The sequence below is a fragment of the Antennarius striatus genome, chromosome 2, assembly GCF_040054535.1.
Source record: "Antennarius striatus isolate MH-2024 chromosome 2, ASM4005453v1, whole genome shotgun sequence".
NCBI classification, from domain to species: domain Eukaryota; kingdom Metazoa; phylum Chordata; class Actinopteri; order Lophiiformes; family Antennariidae; genus Antennarius; species Antennarius striatus.
The window spans coordinates 21,120,195-21,141,869 of NC_090777.1; the positions used below are offsets into that span (position 1 = coordinate 21,120,195).

The 21,675-nt window shown below is 39.5% G+C and overlaps 2 protein-coding genes across 2 annotated transcripts; both read left to right on the forward strand.

Annotated features, from left to right (window-relative positions):
- The first annotated feature begins 2,092 nt into the window (after nt 1-2,092).
- LOC137604558 (homeobox protein HOX3-like) lies at nt 2,093-4,860 on the forward strand. The gene is made up of 2 exons (XM_068328386.1): nt 2,093-2,435; nt 3,682-4,860. Exons 1-2 carry the CDS (start codon nt 2,093-2,095, stop codon nt 4,221-4,223), a joined length of 885 nt encoding a protein of 294 aa, XP_068184487.1. The 3' UTR covers nt 4,224-4,860.
- An 8,214-nt stretch (nt 4,861-13,074) lies between these two features.
- hoxc1a (homeobox C1a) lies at nt 13,075-21,153 on the forward strand. Its single transcript, XM_068332912.1, has 2 exons — nt 13,075-13,590; nt 17,057-21,153. Exons 1-2 carry the CDS (start codon nt 13,095-13,097, stop codon nt 17,443-17,445), a joined length of 885 nt encoding a protein of 294 aa, XP_068189013.1. The 5' UTR covers nt 13,075-13,094; the 3' UTR covers nt 17,446-21,153.
- The last annotated feature ends 522 nt before the right edge of the window (nt 21,154-21,675 follow it).

Genomic DNA, 21,675 nt, shown 5'->3' on the forward strand with positions numbered 1-21,675 from the left:
TTCAAAAAAAAAATATTGTAAAAGCAGCTAAAACTGTAATGTATTTTTGCAGTAAGCCTGGCGTGCTGGGGTTAGAAGTTTATTATTTCCACAAGATGTACTGAATGGAAATTCAAGACTAGAACATTTATTTAAAAAAAATACTGAATAAATAGACACTGTTCTGGAGGTTCAGGTGAAACCCCATGTGATGGCGGGGTGAAACGGAAAAGAGACAGGCTCCACTTCTTCCAAGCTATGCAAGCCTGAGTGCATAATCCATCACCAGTGAGAGACATCAGGGGTTTTCTCTTTGTTGCAGTGAAGCACCAGAAGGAACTTCTATCCACTGATAGTTGCTTGGAATATGCAAATATGATTCTGCAGATGGTTTTTGGGAGCTCTGTTTGAAATGTTGTGATAACTCCACTTTTGTATATGTATGTATGTATGTATGTATGTATGTATGTATGTATGTATGTATGTATGTATGTATGTATGTATGTATGTATGTATGTATGTATGTATGTATGTATGTATGTATGTATTATATATATATATATATATATATATGTATATATATATATATATATGTATATATATATATATATATATATATATATATATATATATATATATATATATATATATATATATATATATATATATATATATATATATGAACCACTGAAATTATTCACATTGTATGTATTATATATGTATTATGATTATGAGAATTTTTAAAAAAACTGTGGCTGAGTTGGGCCACACTTGATGAAGTATTTAGGCCGAATAATCTCAAAAAATGTCACGGGGTTTTAAATACAGTTTCTAAATTGTGTTTCCACTCAATCTGTTAACAGGCGCACGTAAGGTGTCTGGTTAATATCTCCCGCACGTCTTTGTCCATCCTGGCTGCAGCTTCAGGGATGTTTACCATGAAAAGTGTCCGCAGTGTTTGACGGTTTCCTCACAGAGCCGCAGAAACAGACACTTGATACTGTACAGTGATGCCTGATTAATGCAAATACACGGAATTATGCTATGGAAAAACATCTTAAATGATTGCCTCCTTTGTCTTTGTGTGGCAATGTCTGTCAAGCCTTTGTTTGACCACTCCCAGCGCATCCTATTAAGTCAAAGCAAAACCTCCACTCAGACAATTATAAGCATATGCTGTGATTCAAAGGAAAGCCCGCCTATTTTAACGGACAGTTAAATTAGTTGCAAATAAAGTGATTTAATATAATCCAAATGGTTTCTTTTAAAGGCAAAGGGAAGTCTTATTGCGGAATTTCAAAGATAGAGGAGGTAATAGCAGAAAAACGGGAGTGAAAATTATTTTCTAGTGTCTTTAACTGAGTAAAAATGCTTCGTTGCAAATATATATTTTAAGCATCTAATATGGTGACAATATATCAAGCAAAATGTCAGGAATCCGTTCTTTCCCATAATATTATCCCAGCTATTATCCCAGACGTTGCCTACAATGGCAAAGGTCTCCTCACGTTTTCTGACTAAACGTACCGGGATGCGCAGCTGCAATCGGCGATTCCTTCTAATAAATGCGTCCCGTCAAAAGATTTAGTATGTCAAAAGAATTCAACACTGAGTGTCTAATGATACGTTCCTCACCACACACTGTAATCTGTCTGTTTCCCCCCTCTTTGCCATTTCCTCTCTCCGTGTAACCACATCTTCCTCTTTATCTGACACTGATTGCATAATTGTTGGAGTCTGCTCATAATCCGTTTTATGTTATCCTTTTTTTTTTTTGTATTCCTATCTATAGGTTCACGGGCTGCTCATAGAAATTCTGCCTGAAGAAATATCGCAGAAGCCTCTTGGTGCGTCTCAAGTTGCCCACGGATTTCTCAGCAACTCCAGAGCTCTGCCATTGGACGACGGTGACACGTGACAACGGCACCCCTCTGGTAAATATTATTCAAATGCCACATGATTACTCCAAGTGGTCTTCCCTGCATGTCTTTATACATTTATGTTAATTCTGATCGAATATTGGACTGACAGAATTCCTGGTCTTACGACTGTTGAGGGATTCCTGTTTCATTTATTATTATTTTTTTGGAGACAGTCTTGATTAACTGGGTTCATGGACCCCCAACAGTCTGCTCTCCTACTGCAGCTGCGTGGTAACAGTTTTGCTATGAGCTCTGGACAAATGCCAAAACTAAGCGCGGGAGGAGGAGGAGGAGGTGGTGGAGGAGAGGGCCAAGAAGCAGAACTCAATCAGCAAAACATGACCTCTTCTGCTCATGTCAGTTCCAGGTTGAACTCAGGCGAACAGTTTCAGCGCCCACTGGAGTCCCTGGTTCACTGCCACACCAAGGGCGAACTGGACATGAAGACCGGGAGCTGCAGTCTACTCACCATCTGCCACTCAGGAGTAATGTTTCCCTGGATGAATCCACGGACAACTAACTCTGAACAATCTGGTAACTGTGAATTCATTTTATTTTACTTATTTTAAAGCTATAACTAAACACTAAATATTGTTGACACAATCTTTTTTGTGTGTGTGTGTGGAGGGCTCTGTTGGGGTGAAGCCACAAATCCAAATTTGATGAGCATCCCTCCCTGCCATTTGAGGAGTGGGACTGAAATGTGACCTTAGAAGTCAATCTTTTCTCGCATGAAGATTCCGTATACGACAAATAAAATGCAGCCAGCTCCAAAGTATTTCATAATTTCAAAAGCAGAGCAAGCAAGAGTGTCACTTGTCAAGTGAGTCACCTTCATCATCCATCATTCTCAGAAGTCCATTCGTGGGATGTGAAGGCTCTTTCTTCTCCGAAGGTTTACTTAGTCTATGAATGAGTGTTAGTGTCAGTGTCTTGTTTTTCCAGTCTTGTAAACAGATTAATGGATAAAATGGGAAGGCTGGAGTGAGTAGTTCACACAACTTGTAAGCTGCTCTGATGTCACTTCATTTCCTGATGTTTCTTTTAGCGCATTCATGAAATGAATGCCATCAGTCAGGTAACAATCACAATCATTCTTCAGTTGTTTTTGTAGTTAAAGCAATGTTTGTACATTTTACACAAAAGAAAACGTCCAAATGTGTGGTTAAATACACGGATTACATTAAACAGAAATGTTTATTTGACTCTGTAATGCTCTATATCAATACATTTCAAACACACTAGTACACAACAAGGAGGCTGTAGCCTCCTTTGTTAAAGTGCAGTTTTCACTGCAGGCCTTTTTAAGTATCCATTAACCTCTGCATGTGATATTGTTATCAACAGGACAACAGGGCCCCAGAATTGCTCATATACGTGTCAAATGGAATCTCTAATGGTGGTTATTTTCAGTGGTGGTCCCAAGGTACCTTTTAAGTGACTGAGATGCGGCTTTGACAGGTCTGCTTCCATGTGTAGCCATGATTAATGTAGCCTGTCAGGCAGTCGTAGTGTTGTCAGATGTTTTCCCCAGACTGTTTCTTCTGGAGGTAACTTTCCCCTGAACACATGACACAGTAGACAGCCAGTCTTGTGTAGTGCCTGAAGCATGACTGAATACACAGGAAGAGCTGAGGGCCCTACTTTGTCCCAGGTTGATTGGCTGAAGATTAACACGAGTCTTTCTGGCTCCTGAAGTCCTACTGCAAGATAGACTTGTTAGATGCGTGGTGCTTGATTTCAACGCCTCCTGTTCTTTATGTGCCTCCTCTTGCATCAGTCAGCGGTGGTGTGGCGGTGGGCCTGTCAGACGGACAAAGACACGGCGTCAGGAGGGAGAGAACAGCTTTCACCAACAGCCAGTTGCTCGAGCTGGAGAAGGAGTTCCACTTAAGTCCTTACCTGTGCCGCCCTCGGAGGCTGGAGATGGCCGCCGGGCTGCAGCTGACCGATCGCCAGGTTAAGATCTGGTTTCAGAACCGCAGGATGAGGTACAAGAAGGAGCACAAATACAAAAAGGTGGCAGATTTGACCCAGTGGGCTCCCTGCGACTTCACCTTGAACCTAAACTCGTGTGAGGACCGCCTGATGTTTCCAGGTGCATGCGCTGCTAGAACTTCGTCGTCTTCTTCTGAGCTGCACTTCATGGATTACGCTCCGATGCCCTCCTCTCTCTTTGGCTCTCACATTAGTGGTCAGTGTGTTCACCCTGCAGATCTGCCCTATTTGAGTGGCATACCTCCATCTGTTGCAAATGGTCCACTGCCCTCCTGTACAGGCATAGATAGTCATCACCATGCTGGCATTTCAAACTGGCTCTAGGGCCCCATTATGGCCATCCCTCCTGTGCTCATCAAAACATAAATGATACATCCACTTTCACTTACTTATGAAAGATGGGAGTATGCCTGATTAGCATCCCTGAGTTGAAATCCCCTGAACACACCCGTTCAGCATTCATGAAATATTTTAATTAAACTATGTGAGCATATCTTAATAAAAGGAGAGCAGTGCCATCATTTCTGCTTCTCAGGCATGGTTAGTGAAAGCTGCAGGTTTTCAAAGTTGCTGCTCATATTGTACATACACAGCATGCACAAGTCATATGAGAAATTAATGATTACACATTGTTTTGCTGTAATTTTGTGGCTCTTACATTTGTATCACCATTGCATGTTTAATGCATGTGGGAATCCTACTCTAAGTGAGTTTTCTATTTCCCTCTGTTGTCAGATAATAGCTAAGTGGTTGTCATGTTTTCTAAGTGTCACATTAAACCTCTTTTTTCATTAGGTATTTTGAATAGTAGGTAAATTGTGTAAAATGTTTTAAGAGTCGAGGAGCAGCATAATGTTCATATTGAATGATGTTATATTTTTGTTAAAGGCATTAAAGGACACAGCAAATCTTTGATGCTGTTCTTGTTTAATCAAGTTGTTATACACTGTACTTCCTTAATAAACACATTTGGGAAAAGTGTAGGTCTTGTGCACTGTTTATCCTACACATAGCTGATTACAATTGCATTTTTTTTCCTGCAGTATTTCATCGTAAAGGTTTCCTGGATTAGATCCCAAATGGGAAAAAATGAGAGAGATTCTATAATAAAATTAAGGCATGCCTTTGATTCATCGAAAACTCTACAGTATTGTTCACTCAAGTTGCACAATCTTTGCACATAAGCCTCTCCCTCTCTCCTGCGTCCAACCTCCCCACCATTAATCACTGAGACAAGGCAGTCTTTCCAACACTCCAACCAGAAACTCTGAACCCACTGGGCACCATGACAAGATGCCGTACCTCCTCCTTCTCTACATTTGCCTTTTCAAAAAGCCAAATTGTATTGCTGCAAGTCGGGACTGGCCTCCCTCATAGAGATCATGTTAGAAGAGCAGCTTAGAAGCCCCTCTAGCAGCCTATAGGCCACAACAGACCAATGAGATTCAATCACAGATGACTATGTGTTTTTATAAAGAGCAAAGAGGATAAAATGTGAACTACAATACTCTGTCAAGGTAACATGTCAAGTCATTGTAAAGAGTGACAAGAAAATATTATTTTAACCTTGCTACTTTTGATTTGATATTTTAAGCCATATGCCTACAGGAGCTTTATGCTTTTATTTGATAGAATTGGGTCACAGGTTCTCTCTGGCTCAACAGTCTTATACTGAGAAGACCAGCAAAGTTTGAACCTTTTTACATTTGATTACACGAGCCATAGCAACAATATTCCCAACAGAACCACACACTGTTTTTGGACATGCTGAAAGTTTTAAATCAGTGGTGTTACTGTAAATGAGCTGTCAGAATAAACTACTGACAGCTATGAAATCGGGGAGCTCCAAAGGAAACTGATCCAGTTTGATCCAGTCAAGGATGGAATGACTTAATGCACTTAATTTATTACCTAATCAGCGTGTGGATCAGCCGCCATTTGGTAAGAATTTGACACCATTTTCAGCAGGTCTCAGGAGGTGTCATGAGTACTTTATCGAAATTGAAATTGTCGGAAAAAATAAATGCATCACATCTGTATGAAAAAGATGGTGACAGCTGAGAAATTAAAGAAAAGAATTTAAGAGTTGTTCATCCACAAAGAGACAAATAGAGGGCAGATTGTGAAGGAGAAGAACCAGACAGTGTTGGATTCCTGAGATTCTTGCAAATGCCAAGTGATTTATGGTGTTAATGGTGCTGAGGCTCAATAAGACCTTTACCTCGGTCCCTCAGCATATTCTCTTTTTAGACACTGAGAGCCAGCAGCATCCACACACTAAAGTGCAGTAATTCTGAGCTTAGGGTCAAGGGGGAACCCCAAGGGTCAAGGCAAGCCCCTAGCCACCAGGGCCCCACTGCAAGTGGGAACATAACAACATTAAGTTAGACAGTTGTTCTCACTTCTAATAGCAGCTAAAGACATTATTTTCTTTTTACTCACTTGACCTCCTTGTTTGATGACATCTGTTTCATGAGGAAGATCCGCAGCGCCTAAAATCCCTACACTTTTTTTAATTGTAGGATTTGATCAGACAGGAGTGATGCATTATGTGGATCTTTGAAGTGATAAATGATGCCCGTTATGGTGCCATGAAACCAGCTTTAGTTACGGTCCATCATTAATTTGAAAATGTTTTGTGTTATTTCCTTTACAGTGACTGATGTACCACTGTCCCATATGCAGCTGTTGCGAAACTGATTTTGGTTTTAGATTTGAAAAATGCTCTATGCATATATTTTGTAAGCTACCATGAAAATAAAACTGCTGCATCTAACAAAGATATGTTTGAAATATCTTATTTGCCCCTGTATTCAACTAGAGTGAATCCTACCCTACCACCGCAAAGATCTGTTGGTGTTTACTGTTAGAGGAAATGTGTAGTAGTAGTAGTAGTAGTAGTAGTTGTAGTAATAGTAATAATAATAATAATAATAATAATGATAATAACAACAACAACAACAACAACAACAACAACAACAATAATAATAATAATAATAATAATAATAATAATAAATGTCTATGTCATCGCCTCTTTGGTGTTTATGTCTTTGCTGTTTATTTTCTGATTGATTGATTGACGAGCTAAATCAGAAGAACCTAAGCCCACCAGAGGTTCCAAAAATAATTTCAGATTAGTTTAGGACCATTTCCTCTACACAAATACAAACTTCATTTATTTTTAATTTGACATATTACACTGTAATCCATTAATGTATTTATTTACAGACCTAATTAATGCCAGTGATTGACGCCTTCCCACTAATATTTAAATTTACATAAACAAATGTTAAAAGCACCCACAGAGTGTGTCTATCATGTGGTTACTTCCAGTTTCCTCTTAAGATGACACTGACAAAAGAGTGAAATCAAAGCAGAAGAAGAGTGACATCAGAATTGTTTCAACAGATTCGACACCAGCCCTTGTACATGTCAAGTCAGGTGATGTAGGCAGAGCCCACAACATGTGGAGAGTGATAGGAGTTTCCCTTCACTATCCACCAAAGTTCTAGATAGGTATCAAGGCACTGGTTTCTCCCCATCAGATGAGAAACCCAACTTTACTCACATTTCCACTAATTCTTGGGGATTGCACTAAATCAGGTTTTATACATAGTCATTAAGAAAATAAATGTGTCAAGCATGTCTTTAGCTTAACAAAGATGTTGATTAGCAAACGAGAGTTGTCACATTCGATTGAATAAAAAAAATGCAATTAAAAATATGTTGGCTTGAGTTATTTCCAGTGTATTTCTGACATGGAGAGGTTAACACCAACATAGACAGACCTGAGTCGTTTCTTCAGCTATTTGAATTTCTGATGTAGTCGACGTGCTACGTGTTCCTCACATCGAGTGGCCAGTCTGTGACATCTACTACAACATAACAGACATGATCACAGCGTTAAAGAAGATCAATAGTTTTCCTTTGAATTACAATGCTTGAGGATTCAATGATTTCTGTAATGAAATATATGTAAAAACATCTCACAGTAATACTTTAGTCCATTACAGAGGGAAACCCTGAACTTTTATGCCTGGCCTTTAGGAGGTTTTGTTCTTTTTATGACCTATTAACCTTCTCAACCTTTCCCTCCACAGTAGTAACTGCTGCCCAACAGTCTCTCCAGGTGCTTGTTGCTCAAGAAGATTGTTAAGTATCAATTTCCTGTGTCACCTTTATGGGTTTTATTTATTTGTCTGCTCCTTCATGTGGAACAGAGCTTGAGCATTACTCAGGTAGATGGATTATAACTCAACTGCTACGACTCATCAATCTTGGAAATTTGACTTCCTGAATCTCATACAACTGTTACTGTCATATTATGGCACGACATTATCAAGATCAATGACATTTTAAATGCTTCCCAGTTAAGGATGATCGGTGACAATAAAAAGGTAAGCTGGTGATGAAACTGTCTCAGCTGTGGTGAGCTCCTCTCTGAGGAGTGAGAGAGTCAGCACAGAGTCAACCACTGGAGCTCCCTTCTCCCTCCAAAGTGCACCGGCGAAATGAATGAACTTGTAATCTCAACAGTCACTCTGCTAAATGTCACATGTTGACCATTATCGATTGCTCAAGGAGTATTTAACACCCAATGGCTTTATCACACCCAATGTGATCAATGCACACTTTCTTTTCCTGGTTGTTCTCAGGTAAAAATCTGCACTGAAATATCTCACTGATAGATGACATCCACAGTGAGGGAGGGTTTGGAAAATACATCAGAAAACGGATGTTTGGGTATTGTAAGTACATAAATACATAAGTAGATAAAGATAGCCAAGACAAACTGAACATTTTTGAAACAACAATAACTCATGTTGTACAGACAAACATTGTTTTTTTAAGCCAGATAACTTTATTTTAAATTGTACTGGCAAGACCAGAGTCTCTGCAGATACATGTCAGTCTGAATTTTAGAGAAATGTGTAAAATAATTCACAAGACATCTAGAATATTTCCTTTTGATGGAGTACCCATAAAATCAAGTTTTAATATTTTACTTTCACAGTGAAAACTTCATGTAGCTTCAGTGAGGAACAGGATCAAGCTGACAGATAATGTGTCACTGTCAGTCAGTGAGGAATGAGATCAATTAAAAAACCTTAAAGATGCCTAATTGGAAATAAAATATATTTATGTCTCATTAATATAGTAAATATCCCAAAACCTTCTTCACACGACTTCTCATTTTCAAACTTTTTCCAGATTGTTGTGTTTCTGTGTGTGATTACAAGTACAGCCCTTTGTATATCAGCAGAAGATTAGCGTGTCATTAATAATGGTGTAATTCTTCCATCAGCATTTTGCTATTAAACACGATTAGCATGCAAAGGCGAATACTGATCTACATTGCGAAGAGGCAGGGGATGTTTAAACAAGGAGGAAAAAAAAACTGCTTCTCTTTCCCTGCAGTGAAAACAATGCAGCATGAGGGAGAATATTACAGACTCTGTTGCAATGATGAACATACCCTCCTGTTTCATGTTTAACCCTGCTCATTTCCCACAGTAAGAACTCTGGAAACACACAAGTGTGCGCAGCAGCTTGGGGGAAGATGACTGATGGCATGTTGTCATGATGTTTGGGATTCTGCCGACTCGAAGCCTCTTGGCTCACTGAAGCTGTGAAGTGCTACAGCACATACTACAGGCTATTGTTGAAAAGTCCTGGTATTAGCAAAGTATTGCTTCATTGTCACACTGTTGAGCCTGTGCAGAAAGCCGTTATCTGTAATGTCCTTACCCATTTGCAGAGTAGTTACATTGGATTTATGATTATGGTTCATGCACTGTGACAGATTTCATACCATTCAACAACAAAGCAAGAACAATTATTGGACCTTTATACCGTTAGTCAATGGATTTTTTTGATGTTTTTTTCCACTGGTATTCCCTGGATTGTGTGTGGGCCACTGAGCCAAACCTTAGCGCTGACATCACTATTTTTCAAATATGTCAATACTTGAGAAACATGGACATGCTCCATCAATCATATAGATAGCCATCTTTCAACCGGTCAATGCGCTACACTTGAATATCTCTCTGTGTTCCTGTTGAGGCCCTTTCTCTATTGCTTTTTCGAAATTGTCTTCCTATCACAGCTCCATCAAGATGCTGCGTTGATGAGCTTCGGTTCCATAAACATAACATAGATGGCTGTCATCATACAGTCCTGGAACTGCATTAACTGCACTGATCTCTCTGGCTGCTGGTGACGGTCATCTGTCATCAGTGGTTAATTCCAGCGTCTTATGAGGGTCAAGATCTGGTGCATAATGAGACCCGGCAGTGCTGGGTGGCTGTAGACAAGGTTCTGGTGTCAACAGCGATCGTAGCATCATGTCAGCAGCATCAGGATGTGGGTTAAATTCAAAGCATGAAGGTAATCCAAGCACGAACCTTCCTGATCCCACGGCCTCAGCTGCCTATTGACACACATCAGAGGATGGATGCAAAACAAATTAACATCAGTCAATATGGTCTCCGTCGGCTTGCCTCCTGCAGCCAGCCAAGTGCTGCCATGTTTACCTCACCTCCAGTCAAAACAATAGAAACAACGATCATGGAGGAAATACCTGCACGGAGATTTAAGGTGGTTTCGGAGAAGGATATGCACATTTGTCCGTCTTTAAATGGGGTTGAGGATTTGGTTTGAGGGAAATCAAATTCAAATTCGCAGCATCCATTTCACCGAAATTGTGAGATTATTCTCTTTCTTATCTCTAAAACCATCTCAATATAATTTGTTGTTTAAGGGGTACAAGCTGTCCAGAGAATGGAGCTGCAGCTTAACATCACTTGTGTTTTTTTTAATGTGATAATATAACTTCTGTTGCATAAAGGTGTTGAGCAGTGATGTGGAACATCACTTCAAATATGTTAATCAAACATATGGCACAAACAGGGATTGCTCAGTTGAAAAAGGTTACTTACTTGTAGCCTAAATGTAATTTGACTACGTTAGAGGGCTGTAATAGACTGAGACTGCTGCATTTTTTAAAAATGCGTTTGCATACGAGGAGGGAAGGGATTTCTCAACCTGTTTTCCCCTTCTTCTCCTTCTCCTTTTTTTACCCTCTCTGCAACACCTCCTGCCACCCCACCCCTCCACCAACCCCTTCCTGCTGAAAGCCATTACAGAAATACAATTTCTAATACCTCCGCACAGGTCTTCGATCGACTGCAAACAAATTTATATTCAGGAGGTAAACAGAAAGCTGCAGAGATTTATTTATTGAGTGTGGAGGAGAGAAACAAGCTAGCGCGTGAACCCTGAGTAACCTCCGAGCTGACATGAAGATGGATCAGTGCGCCCTGCAAATGCATGAAGAGAAGGGATATATTGCACTCAGTCATTCAGCACATCGCTGCCTGTAGAATCCCATTAAATCCCACAGCTGGGACACCATATTTATGTGAAGCCAGAATGCAGTTAGAAGTTGTCCATTACGCTAAAAATTTTCGTAATTACTGGAGACTTATATTATTATAACCACAATGTGGTTAGCTGTTTTGTGTTTATTGCACATTAGTGGTGATGATTTCATTATTAATAGTAAATAATAATATTAACAAAAGCAACAAGAACAACAACAACAATAATCTAATCCATAATAATAATAATAATAATAATAATAATAATAATAATAATAATAATAATAATAATAATAATAATAATATAATTAAATGCTGTAGTTTTGAGTTAAAACATTACATGTATTAATTAGTTGACATTTTAGTGATTAATCTCAGAAAACACACAGGAGAAGACAAATATATTATTCCGACGTATGTTTTAAAATTATTTTATATAGTGGAGTGGATTTCCTCAACACTTGAGATCTCTTATGACAGGGACAGTTTTGAGACCATACATTTTATTTCACACAATATGATTACATCAGAAAATTATTGTATTATCTTATAATATTACTTTTTCCACAATGTATGCACGCGGGCTGAGCGATATGCAGTGATGTGTATTTGAAAGTAGGTCACCAGAGTTGAGGGGGGGGGGTGCAGCACTGTGGAGTTCCTTGACATTTCCACTTCCGTACTGGAGGAGAAAATACTGAGTTGTCGGTGGAGTTTGCATCGACTGTTGCGCTAAAGCACAGGTCACTAGCATTATTTGCATGTTCTTGCACAGCAGTTTAGCCTTGAACTTGCATGTATTATTTCCAACTCATCTGTGTATAGTTTGCAAGTGCATATTTGTTTAGTCACACAAGTTTACATAGCAGAATGTCATGTTGCTTGCACATGCATGAAATGCACCGGAGTGATTTATTACTGAGTAAATATGTAAATGTGTTTCAGGGAAATGCACAGAGCTAAAAACAGACTTTTGGCCTCTGTCTCAGAAAACATGCCACATGACATTTTTTTGGCAAAAGGATCAAATAGTCAAGTAAAGGAGTTGCTTTAACTCGGGTAACATGTCCTGTCAGTTTCAACTTCTCTCTCAGCCCGGAGCCAGTGTTTTGTATTTGTTGGAGGCTAATTACAAATCTGCTGCCACTGAACTTCTAAATACCAGCTGTCACGACCTCTGAACCCATTAAGTGTGTCTTTCACATGACCTAAGCCCTTTCCTAAAGAGGGCCTCAGGTTTTCAAAAAGCCCTGGGAAATTTGCATAATCCATTAGCTATATGTCTACATTATGCTAATCAGCTTTTGGAAAAGAAGTTTTCATTGTTGTTGAGAAAAATAATCAAAAAGAGAAGAATTTGACCCAAAAGACATTTCTCTTGAAGCAAAAGAAAAAAAGAAAAAGAAAAACAAAGGCTGACGTCACAGCCTACCTGTCTGCAGGTAAGAGCTCAGCAAGGCCCACATGTAATGATGATGATGAACATTATTACTGCCAGTATTTTTTCCCCTCTTGTGGCCTGCGTCTTTGTGACTCCACTGAAATTTTTGACCTTAAATTTATTTCTCTACATTATTTAATCCGTGTTGTCCTTTGGAATAACAGAGATGTCCAGCTATTGGCCGAGACCGGGAGGGCACGTCATCTCTATCAATCAGGGAACCGCTGTTTCTCCTGTGAGGAATGTCCCCTCGGTCGTCCAGCCGCCTGAGAGGCCGGGCATGAAGTCAAACCCCGTCCAATGATTATGCAGGAAGAAGTGATAATGACTTCCTATCAAGAGTTAACGGCCAAAGGGGAGAGTAGCCCTCTGTTCATGGGCTGCTGCCGAGCTAAAGAGGCCATAAACCGGGACCCGGACGGCGGGACTCATCCTGTTCTCGGCAGTCGTGCTGAGGCGGGGAGACTGGATGTAGTAGTAGCCTCAGGATTGAGTGCACCGCATCCCCGGCTCTTAACTCTCTCCAATAGTTTGACTCTGTGCGCCTCTGTGGAAAGCCCTCCTCCACCGTGTGGGACTCTCCAGGGCTTCTCCACACCGGCCTGCCCCCACTCGTCCCGTGTCCCCTGGCGGCGCAGGGCGCGGGGGCAGGGCTGTACGGGACGCGGATTCCGTGCGTCAAATGGCAACGAAGCGCTGCCATCCCGTTTTGGGTCACTACCAGTGCGTTTTCAAATCGACTCCCGTCCTGGCCCCGAGATTCACGCCGCCGTGGGGAGTTCATGCGCATCGGACTGTAACACAACAGATGTGGACGCGAACAGTCAAACTTTTGAGTGGATGAGGGTGAAGAGAAGTCAGCATCGGGCTGGTAAGTTTATGTCCAGAGAGACGCAAGAGCAGAGATAAAGAAAGCTTAAGACGCAGTTTTCATTGAGGATAAAGTTGAGGATTAATGTTAAAAACGCGTGTGACTTTTATTCATTGTTGGGAAAGTTTTGCGCGAAGTTTTGTCTTCAGGATTGGAAATAGAGTGAGACAAAATAGGTGACGTGTTTGCGCGTCACCTTGCACTAATTATTCCGTCACCAGCAAAAAAATACAATATATTATTTTTACTTTACAAATGATTGAAGGGTATCAGGCGTTATGCTCTCGACGCTACCTTTGAATAAGAACACAAGAATCCGGTTACTATTTCCTTAACGGTGTCATGTTAGTCTGTTAGGTGATTCAACATGTTTTGCTCCACCTACTGTACACAAGAGGAGGGTGAAGTACTATGAAAGGCCTGTGTAGCCACAGTGTATATTCAAGCCATAAAATGTTTAATTATTTACATTTTCCCTTCTAACCAGCAGTTTTTGAATTATGCAGCAGACCGCTGCCTGTCGAGACTCACAGGAAGTTGAGTAAAACTTACTCTTGCAAGCTGGAGTGCTCCCCAAGTATTGATTAGTTGTCTGTTTGTAATGAAAGCCCCTCTGTATTGATTTCAGTTTGCAGCACCTTTACATGTGTCCACCTTTTTAACATAATTGCTGTCACAGATCATCATTTCCCTGACTGATGAGGCCTGGGCAGAGAGCCCACAGAAAAGTACATCCCAGGCTTAAAAAAAAAAAAACCAATAGCCTACTAATGTGAAAAATGCCTATCAATCCTCAATTTTATATGAGTTACATAGATCCTTCATTTGATCAATATTGTCAGATGACTGACTGGCCACTGGACTTGAGTTGGGTTTCATAAATTTTAGATGGATGAAGATTTACTACAATGGTGGTCCAGTCTTTTTTACCACACCACAGTCTGTAAGCTTAGAAGCAGGCAGCTGACTGATATATTCACTGACCGAAGATGCAGGTTGCTAATTTGTGGTATAAAGGCCCAATGTTACCCAGCAAGCAATGCAACTGCTGCAAAATCCTCATTAACATTTATCTCATTATACAGTATGCTGCAGCACCATGGATTCACAAGGGTGACTGGTGTTGTGTGATGCAACAAATCTGCAATTTCTATCTTATGATGGCTTTCTTGTATGCTCAAACTCAGATTAATTAGTAAATGATGTGCATTCACACAATTTATCCACCAAAACATCTGATTGAGACAGAATTAGTGTCAAAATACGAGGACACCTTTGACTTAACGGTACAAACTGACCAAATACATTCAACTAATGATATGCATTCACACACTTTGATAAACATTTCCTTCATGTTCCTTCTCTCAGAGAAGCAATTATTGAGATAAATATCACAATGTTTTAAGCTGCAACAGACAAAAAGAACGATAATTTCTAGCTATGACTTACCTTCCTTCACCTATTTCAGAATTTAGATCAGAGGGTAAACATTTCTCTGATTATGCCAGTCTGAGGGAGAAAAAAGGTCACAACGACACCCTTCACTGCTACAGGAGTCACTTTATACATAAAGTACATTAGCCACTCATCTGATCCAAATCCATGCACCTCAGAAAGCCATTTGCTCTCACCCACCCACGCACACTTTCCTCTCAGTACAGTCAGTATCTTTGTAACCTCTTTCTGCGTCTCTCTGAAGGGGCTCATCTGTAGGAGTAACTCATTAGTGCTACTGTGCAACTTGTAAAAGATTCATTAGTGAAAGTATACTTTCCTCTTGAAGTTGTATTGGTCTTTCCACAAAACAAAGTATTGCGTATTCTTCCATGTTGAAAGGCCTCCACAGACGTGCCGTAACCTGATCTCCTGGCTCAGTGTATATACTCCCAGTGCGTCATTCTTCAATTATGCTTTGACAGCACCTGAATTACTGTGGGCTGGATGCCCAGATGACTGAGGCAATGTGTATCGATCTATAGCATTTCTTCTTCCTTCTCCTTGGCTTGGAAGGCCCTTCTATTCCCTTTGTGAGCTGCCTATTTTTAAGTGTGCAAGTCATTCCTCAAATATTTAGTTTGATTCTTTTATGCCTTCTGGCCAGCATCAGTTCTATTATCTTTGGTGCCATTAATCAGAATGCGCATGTGATTTGCACTCCTGAAAACTGAAGTTCATAATTATGTTCCTCTATATTGGCTCTTCGCATTCACTGCCCTCTAATTCTCACGCTCCCCTATCTTGGCATTCATTTTCTTAAAACACAGATGTCGGCATTTATCCCATAACTGACCTTTCCATCTGCTATGCTTTTCCAAGTGGCTAGAGGCCTGTTAACCTTCCTCTCTATGAATTGTGGTGGTGGGAGGCTTTGCTCTACACCTGGCACAGTGATTCCGTTATGCAGCAGCAGCATATTTCCTTACAGGCAAAGACTTACTGACGACTTCACCACAATGTCAGCGATGTAAAATCAGAATATAGCACATAAGTAGTACTGATGACACTTTAAAGCGTGACCCAGAAACCTCAGAGTAAAATTTTTCAACATTTATCATTAATGCAATGTTTTCAAGGATTTCTGACCTGTTTAACTGTCAATGACACAGAAAGGCCTAAAGGTAGATTAATGAATCACGTGAATACAGTTAACAGACAGGAGGTTTTATTTTGAATAGACAAATTATTTATTTCTCTGTCTGTTTTTCTACATATCTATGTAATGCAAAAGCACCTTTTATTCTAGCGTTAGGTTAACTTACCCATAGACTGGGGCACACTTTTAAAGTATCACATTTACGATGTGATCTTTCAGATTCAGAGGCGTCAGTTCAATTCTCCATTTTTCAGCTTCTAGTTTTGTGATGTTGTATAGAGTTGAGATCGTGTTATACTTCACAGGTGTTTCTTTTATTATGTCCACGCTTGTAGATAACACACAATTCCCCATCCACCTGTTTTACAGTATGAGAAGAATTTGCGGTGTGCCCATAGGCTAATGTTAAAGTTGATACCACTGTGAAATAAATCCTTGATATGCAGGCAGAAAAAAAATGACTCCCAGGTGAAGACTTTAAATCAACACCCTGGCTCAGGGCCAGTTCCTACAAATCAGTTCCATGGAAAACATTTTATTGAACATTGTGTTTCACTGCTTCTTTTGTATACAGCAGACGTCTGATTACTTATTCATTTATATTTCTCATTATCAGTTCACTATCAGAAAGATCAATGATAAATTGATCTCATTTCAGAGGTTATATACAAATGTCATCCAGCAAAAACAGTACAGACCAAAAAAAAAGATAGCAAATTTTGTTGCGTTATTGGCAACATATTTAGTCTTATTTTATGCATATTTGTGTTTATATTTTTATTGAGATGTTTTGTTCTTGTTTGTCCGTGTAAACCCTTTTTTTTTTTTTTTTTTTAAATCTTAATGACGTTTAATTCTTGGTCCTGTTTGCAGACAGGACGCAAGTGACCCGTGGTTTCAGTGTCGTTGGTTTTGGTGATTTGGAAGCTGGAACTATGTGCACGGATTGCCATTTGACGGTGAACGGGGCTCCGAGGACCAGCTTCAGCACCAAGCAGCTGACCGAGCTGGAGAAGGAGTTCCACTTCAACAAGTACCTGACGCGGGCCAGGCGGGTGGAGGTCGCCGGCGCCCTGCAGCTGAGCGAGACACAAGTGAAGGTCTGGTTTCAGAACAGACGCATGAAGCAGAAGAAATTACGCAGAGACGGGCTGCTCTATGACCGGGGACCCGCGGTGGCTCCGCGCTCACACGGCGTCACGCCGGACACCTGCCCCTCAGCTGGATCGTTTTCACCCCAACACCTGGATCTCATCTCCTGAGCCGCATGAGCTGCACCATGCGTTGCAAACAAGAGCACCCCGCCCAGATGTTTTGATTCAGTTTTGCATCGGTTTCAATCAGGCATCGCAATTATTTGCTTACTACCCATGGATGCTTATCACAAGAAAGCGCGTTGCCAAGTTTCATGCAAGAACAGATCAAAACAATTTGTCATTCTTCCCAGCGTCAGACTGGACTCCGATTTGAATATTAAAATCTAAGTCATCCCATTGTGCTCCCATGTACGCAATGTAAACGATGATAAACAAAAATATATTAATTGCCCGTAGAGACTTGTCAGACTGTTTATTTATGCTGTACGATTTATTATTATCAGTGATGATTTTACGTGAATAGAATTATTCAAAATGAAACGCGTTTGCCCAGTTAATTATTATTTTATTGAACATTTAATTCTTACGTTAATGACCAAATTTTTTTTTTAAAAGAAGACATTTTCATTAGGATTATTTCACCAAATCCCACTGTTGCTCTTAATCAGTTCAAGTTCCAACATTAAGGAGATTTCTTTTATCATTTAACGAGCCCACGTTTGAGGAGGAAGTCAGACGCACCTGTTGTAGTGCGCGATTCGCCCGCTGATAATTAACAAGGTAATTTAGCAGAGTTTTAATGATGTATATTTTGTCTAGTAAAGTTTTCATTATCTGTTCTCCACAGAGGGATTTAAATGCCGCAATTGACTGATGGATTTATTGACCGCTTGTATTAAGAGTATTGATCCGTGGTGATCCATCTATTTAAGGCACAATTCTGGGAGCGTTTGCGCGCATCTGTAACTGCATGTTAATGGAATGTAGAAACATCTCGACTGGGAGTTGTTGCGTCGTTTATTACCCCCATACATGCATCAGAAAATTATAATTTTGCGCGAACACAGACAATAAAACAATGTCTGCGCTGTTTTTCAGCTAAACCAATAAATTGCGTTGCTCCAGCAGTTCGAGCAGCTAAATATTCCTTCCAGATTCACATCTCATCTCATATCAAGTAAATGATTGTAAACTCGACCCTTAAGCACTGTTATGTTCCTAGTTTCGCAATGCGTTTCTGTCATGTTAATGTCTATTCTAATATTAGGATATGAGCCTTAGCCTTATTAATTCTCTCTGAGGCAATATTTTTGTTTAGCTTTCAATTAACGTTGTTTGGACTAGATGTAAATGGTTCCAGATCCGAAGCGGATATTAATGACGACAAAGGAATTCAGCTTATTGCAGCTGGGTGTTACCGCTTCTCCTTTTCTATAAAATTAAAGAGTGCAATCACAATGAATGATTTAGGTAGTTTGAACCCTTTAACAGGTGTCCGCGTCGGAGTTTGATTCTTAAATATAACACGGAAATAGCCAATAATAATAATTAGACAGTTCAGAGGACTACAGGATGCAAGGCCAAACTAATGTATGCAGTTAAACCGCAGTTCACCTCTCACCTCTTGACCCTTGTCTTGCCTCGGGACAAAGATGACCCGGTCAGCAGCTCAGAGAGAGAAAGATGCAGCAGTGAATTTCTTTCTTTCTTTCTTTCACTCCTTCTTTCTTTCTTTCTCACTTACTTAGTACTTTTGTTCTGGTTGTGGGTGTCCCTGTCACACAATAATATTTTATCCAGTTGAATTTAGGAGCGACCAGGCCATATGATAATTGCTCACATTATAATTCCATACCAGACCATAATGCGGTTTTTTTTTCTTCTTCTAGAGCTAACTTAATTTTTGCCTTGTGTCTTATTTATTATAAATATGCTACAGGCTCACTTTTTAAAGTAGATGAAAGACTATTTTCTCCTAATAGTTTTTTTTTCTGGATATAAAACTACCGATTTTCTCCTGGTAAAATTGAAAAATTGAAGTTACTGCTGGATACTTACTTAATATGATTCCATGTCAAAACCACTATATACATAATTTGGAACAACAATTTATTACACATCCACTGCTTATATATATTTTGTGCATATCTGCTTGAATAAGTCTGAAGGATTTAAACATTAATCCACTACAAACAATATCTTTCATAATGGTTTTCTCGTTAATATCAACTGAAAGCTAGAGAGGAAAATAAGTTGAAATTTACAGATCTGCTGAGTAGCTTTGGACCGTAAAAACAATTAAAAATTTTATTTGTAATTGATGTGAAACGTTTTTTACATGTAACTTAGACTAACAATTTGATGAACCTGATTTATTTAAAATTTGCATTTACTAAAAATAGATACCACTGAAACTAAAGGTTATGAAGATGAGGATGATGAAATATGATGTAAAGACTTATGAATACTAAAATGATCTCTCACTGCTCCTGCTCAAATGTGTTAAGTGTTCCTTTATCACATTGATTAAAGTTACAAGTACATAGAGGCAGCAGGTGTGTTGTCTGACTTTTTTAAACCCATATTTGGTCCTTCATACTTTCTTTTGTGTCATTTATTCATGTAGAAATGTGCAACAATTCAAAAAAGTATGAGGAAAATGTGTGGACGTAAAATGTTAAGGTGAATTATAGGGATGAGGTGAAGGTGAAAAGCAGAGCTGATTTATTTTGGGTGAACTATTACTTTAATTTCATCCTGTGACAGCTTCAGCATTTGACTCTCAATTGATGAAAGCCAAAGCGCATTGTTTGTTCAAACCTGACATTTAGTTGGAAAGCATTTGAGTGTGACTTTACTCTGATGAATTTGTGCTCTTCTGTAATTCCTTCCTGAAGACGTACGGTTGGTCCACGAGACTGACAGCTGTGTGGGGCTTATGCACAAGCAAATACATGGTGGATGGAAGGAAATGAAACCAAAATAACTCAGCTCCTAACGGCCATGACTCTGCTGGAGTTAGAGTTTCTGTCAACCTTATTTTTCTTTTCCTCTTCATTCCAACATAAATTTTCCAGAAACAAATTCATTTGTTGTAATAATGTAATAATGTATTTTATTTAGCATATTCATTTAAATCAAGCTAACAATATTTATAATAAAGCACAACATCTCAAACAGAATTTATTTAAAGGAAGTTATCAGGTACTTTTCTGTGGATAAAACACTCCAACCGGGAAAACTGAACTAAAACCCTTGATGTTTTTGATAATGATGAATGAGACTACAGACAAACTTCCTTTTTTTCTTTCTGTATTATCTTCTATCACAAGTTAGCTGATGTGGGCAGTTGCAGCTCTCCTGCTGTGTGCCATAGAGAACACGGGGCTCATAGAATGTCTTACACTGCATATTAAATTAACACATGTAGTTCCTTCTGAGCTCATTTTAATTAATGCTAAGTTGACCTAAAATTAGCTGTATGCATAATATGAATGTGATATCCTTTCTAGCGCTCAGGGGAATTAAATCAATTGATCAAGTTAAGCTCTTTCTAACTCTAGGTAAAGCGCTTATAGATAACACAGTGGTTGCTTTAATTACAGTTAATCTGAATGTTTCTCTAATTTTCTGTTTTTCTGCTTGTCTGCTTTTATGACTTTTCTTAATTTGCAAATACCTTCGTGTGCTATTTATCTTTCTGATCTGACTTGTTCAAATATTTGACTACCAAACAATTTACACATCACATAATTTGAAATGACATGCACCTGTTTTTGCAACAGTGTGCGCTTATGCATATCTGGATACCCTTGTGTACAATTACACAAATATGTGTTTTGTTTCCTGGATGCTACTAATAAAGCTCTTGAAAAGATACAAAGTACCTATTTGAATAATTGTTCACTCACACATGCGTGCACACAAACATACACAAATCTATACATAACACGTTCTGACAGAGTTACGCCGAACAACATGCAAACCAATCCGGTCCTCGCTTCTCTTTTCCTGCTCCACTCCAGGGAGCAGATGTTTGGGGACAGCTTACAGCCTCAGCGAATTTCTGTGTACAAAGCAAACAGCAGCACTCAGCACTTCTGGCTGCAATGAGAAATGTTCTGGAAAGGGGGGGAGGGGAGGCCTTTAAGTCACTGTAAGGTATCATGAGGATGGGAGGAGAAGGGGGCGACAAAGAGTGAGAAGGGGTGCACGCAAAGGTGAATGTGTGTCAAGGTTGCAAGGCTGTTCTATAGGAAAATTCCCTCATTCCTGAGACATCTGGTGCTGTGCATCGGCACAGCGAGGGGCAGCATCAAGCACAATACATAAAAGCATCTCCCTTTGGCATCATGCACCATCAGTACCATCAACAAAGGTGGTCCTCTCTGACTT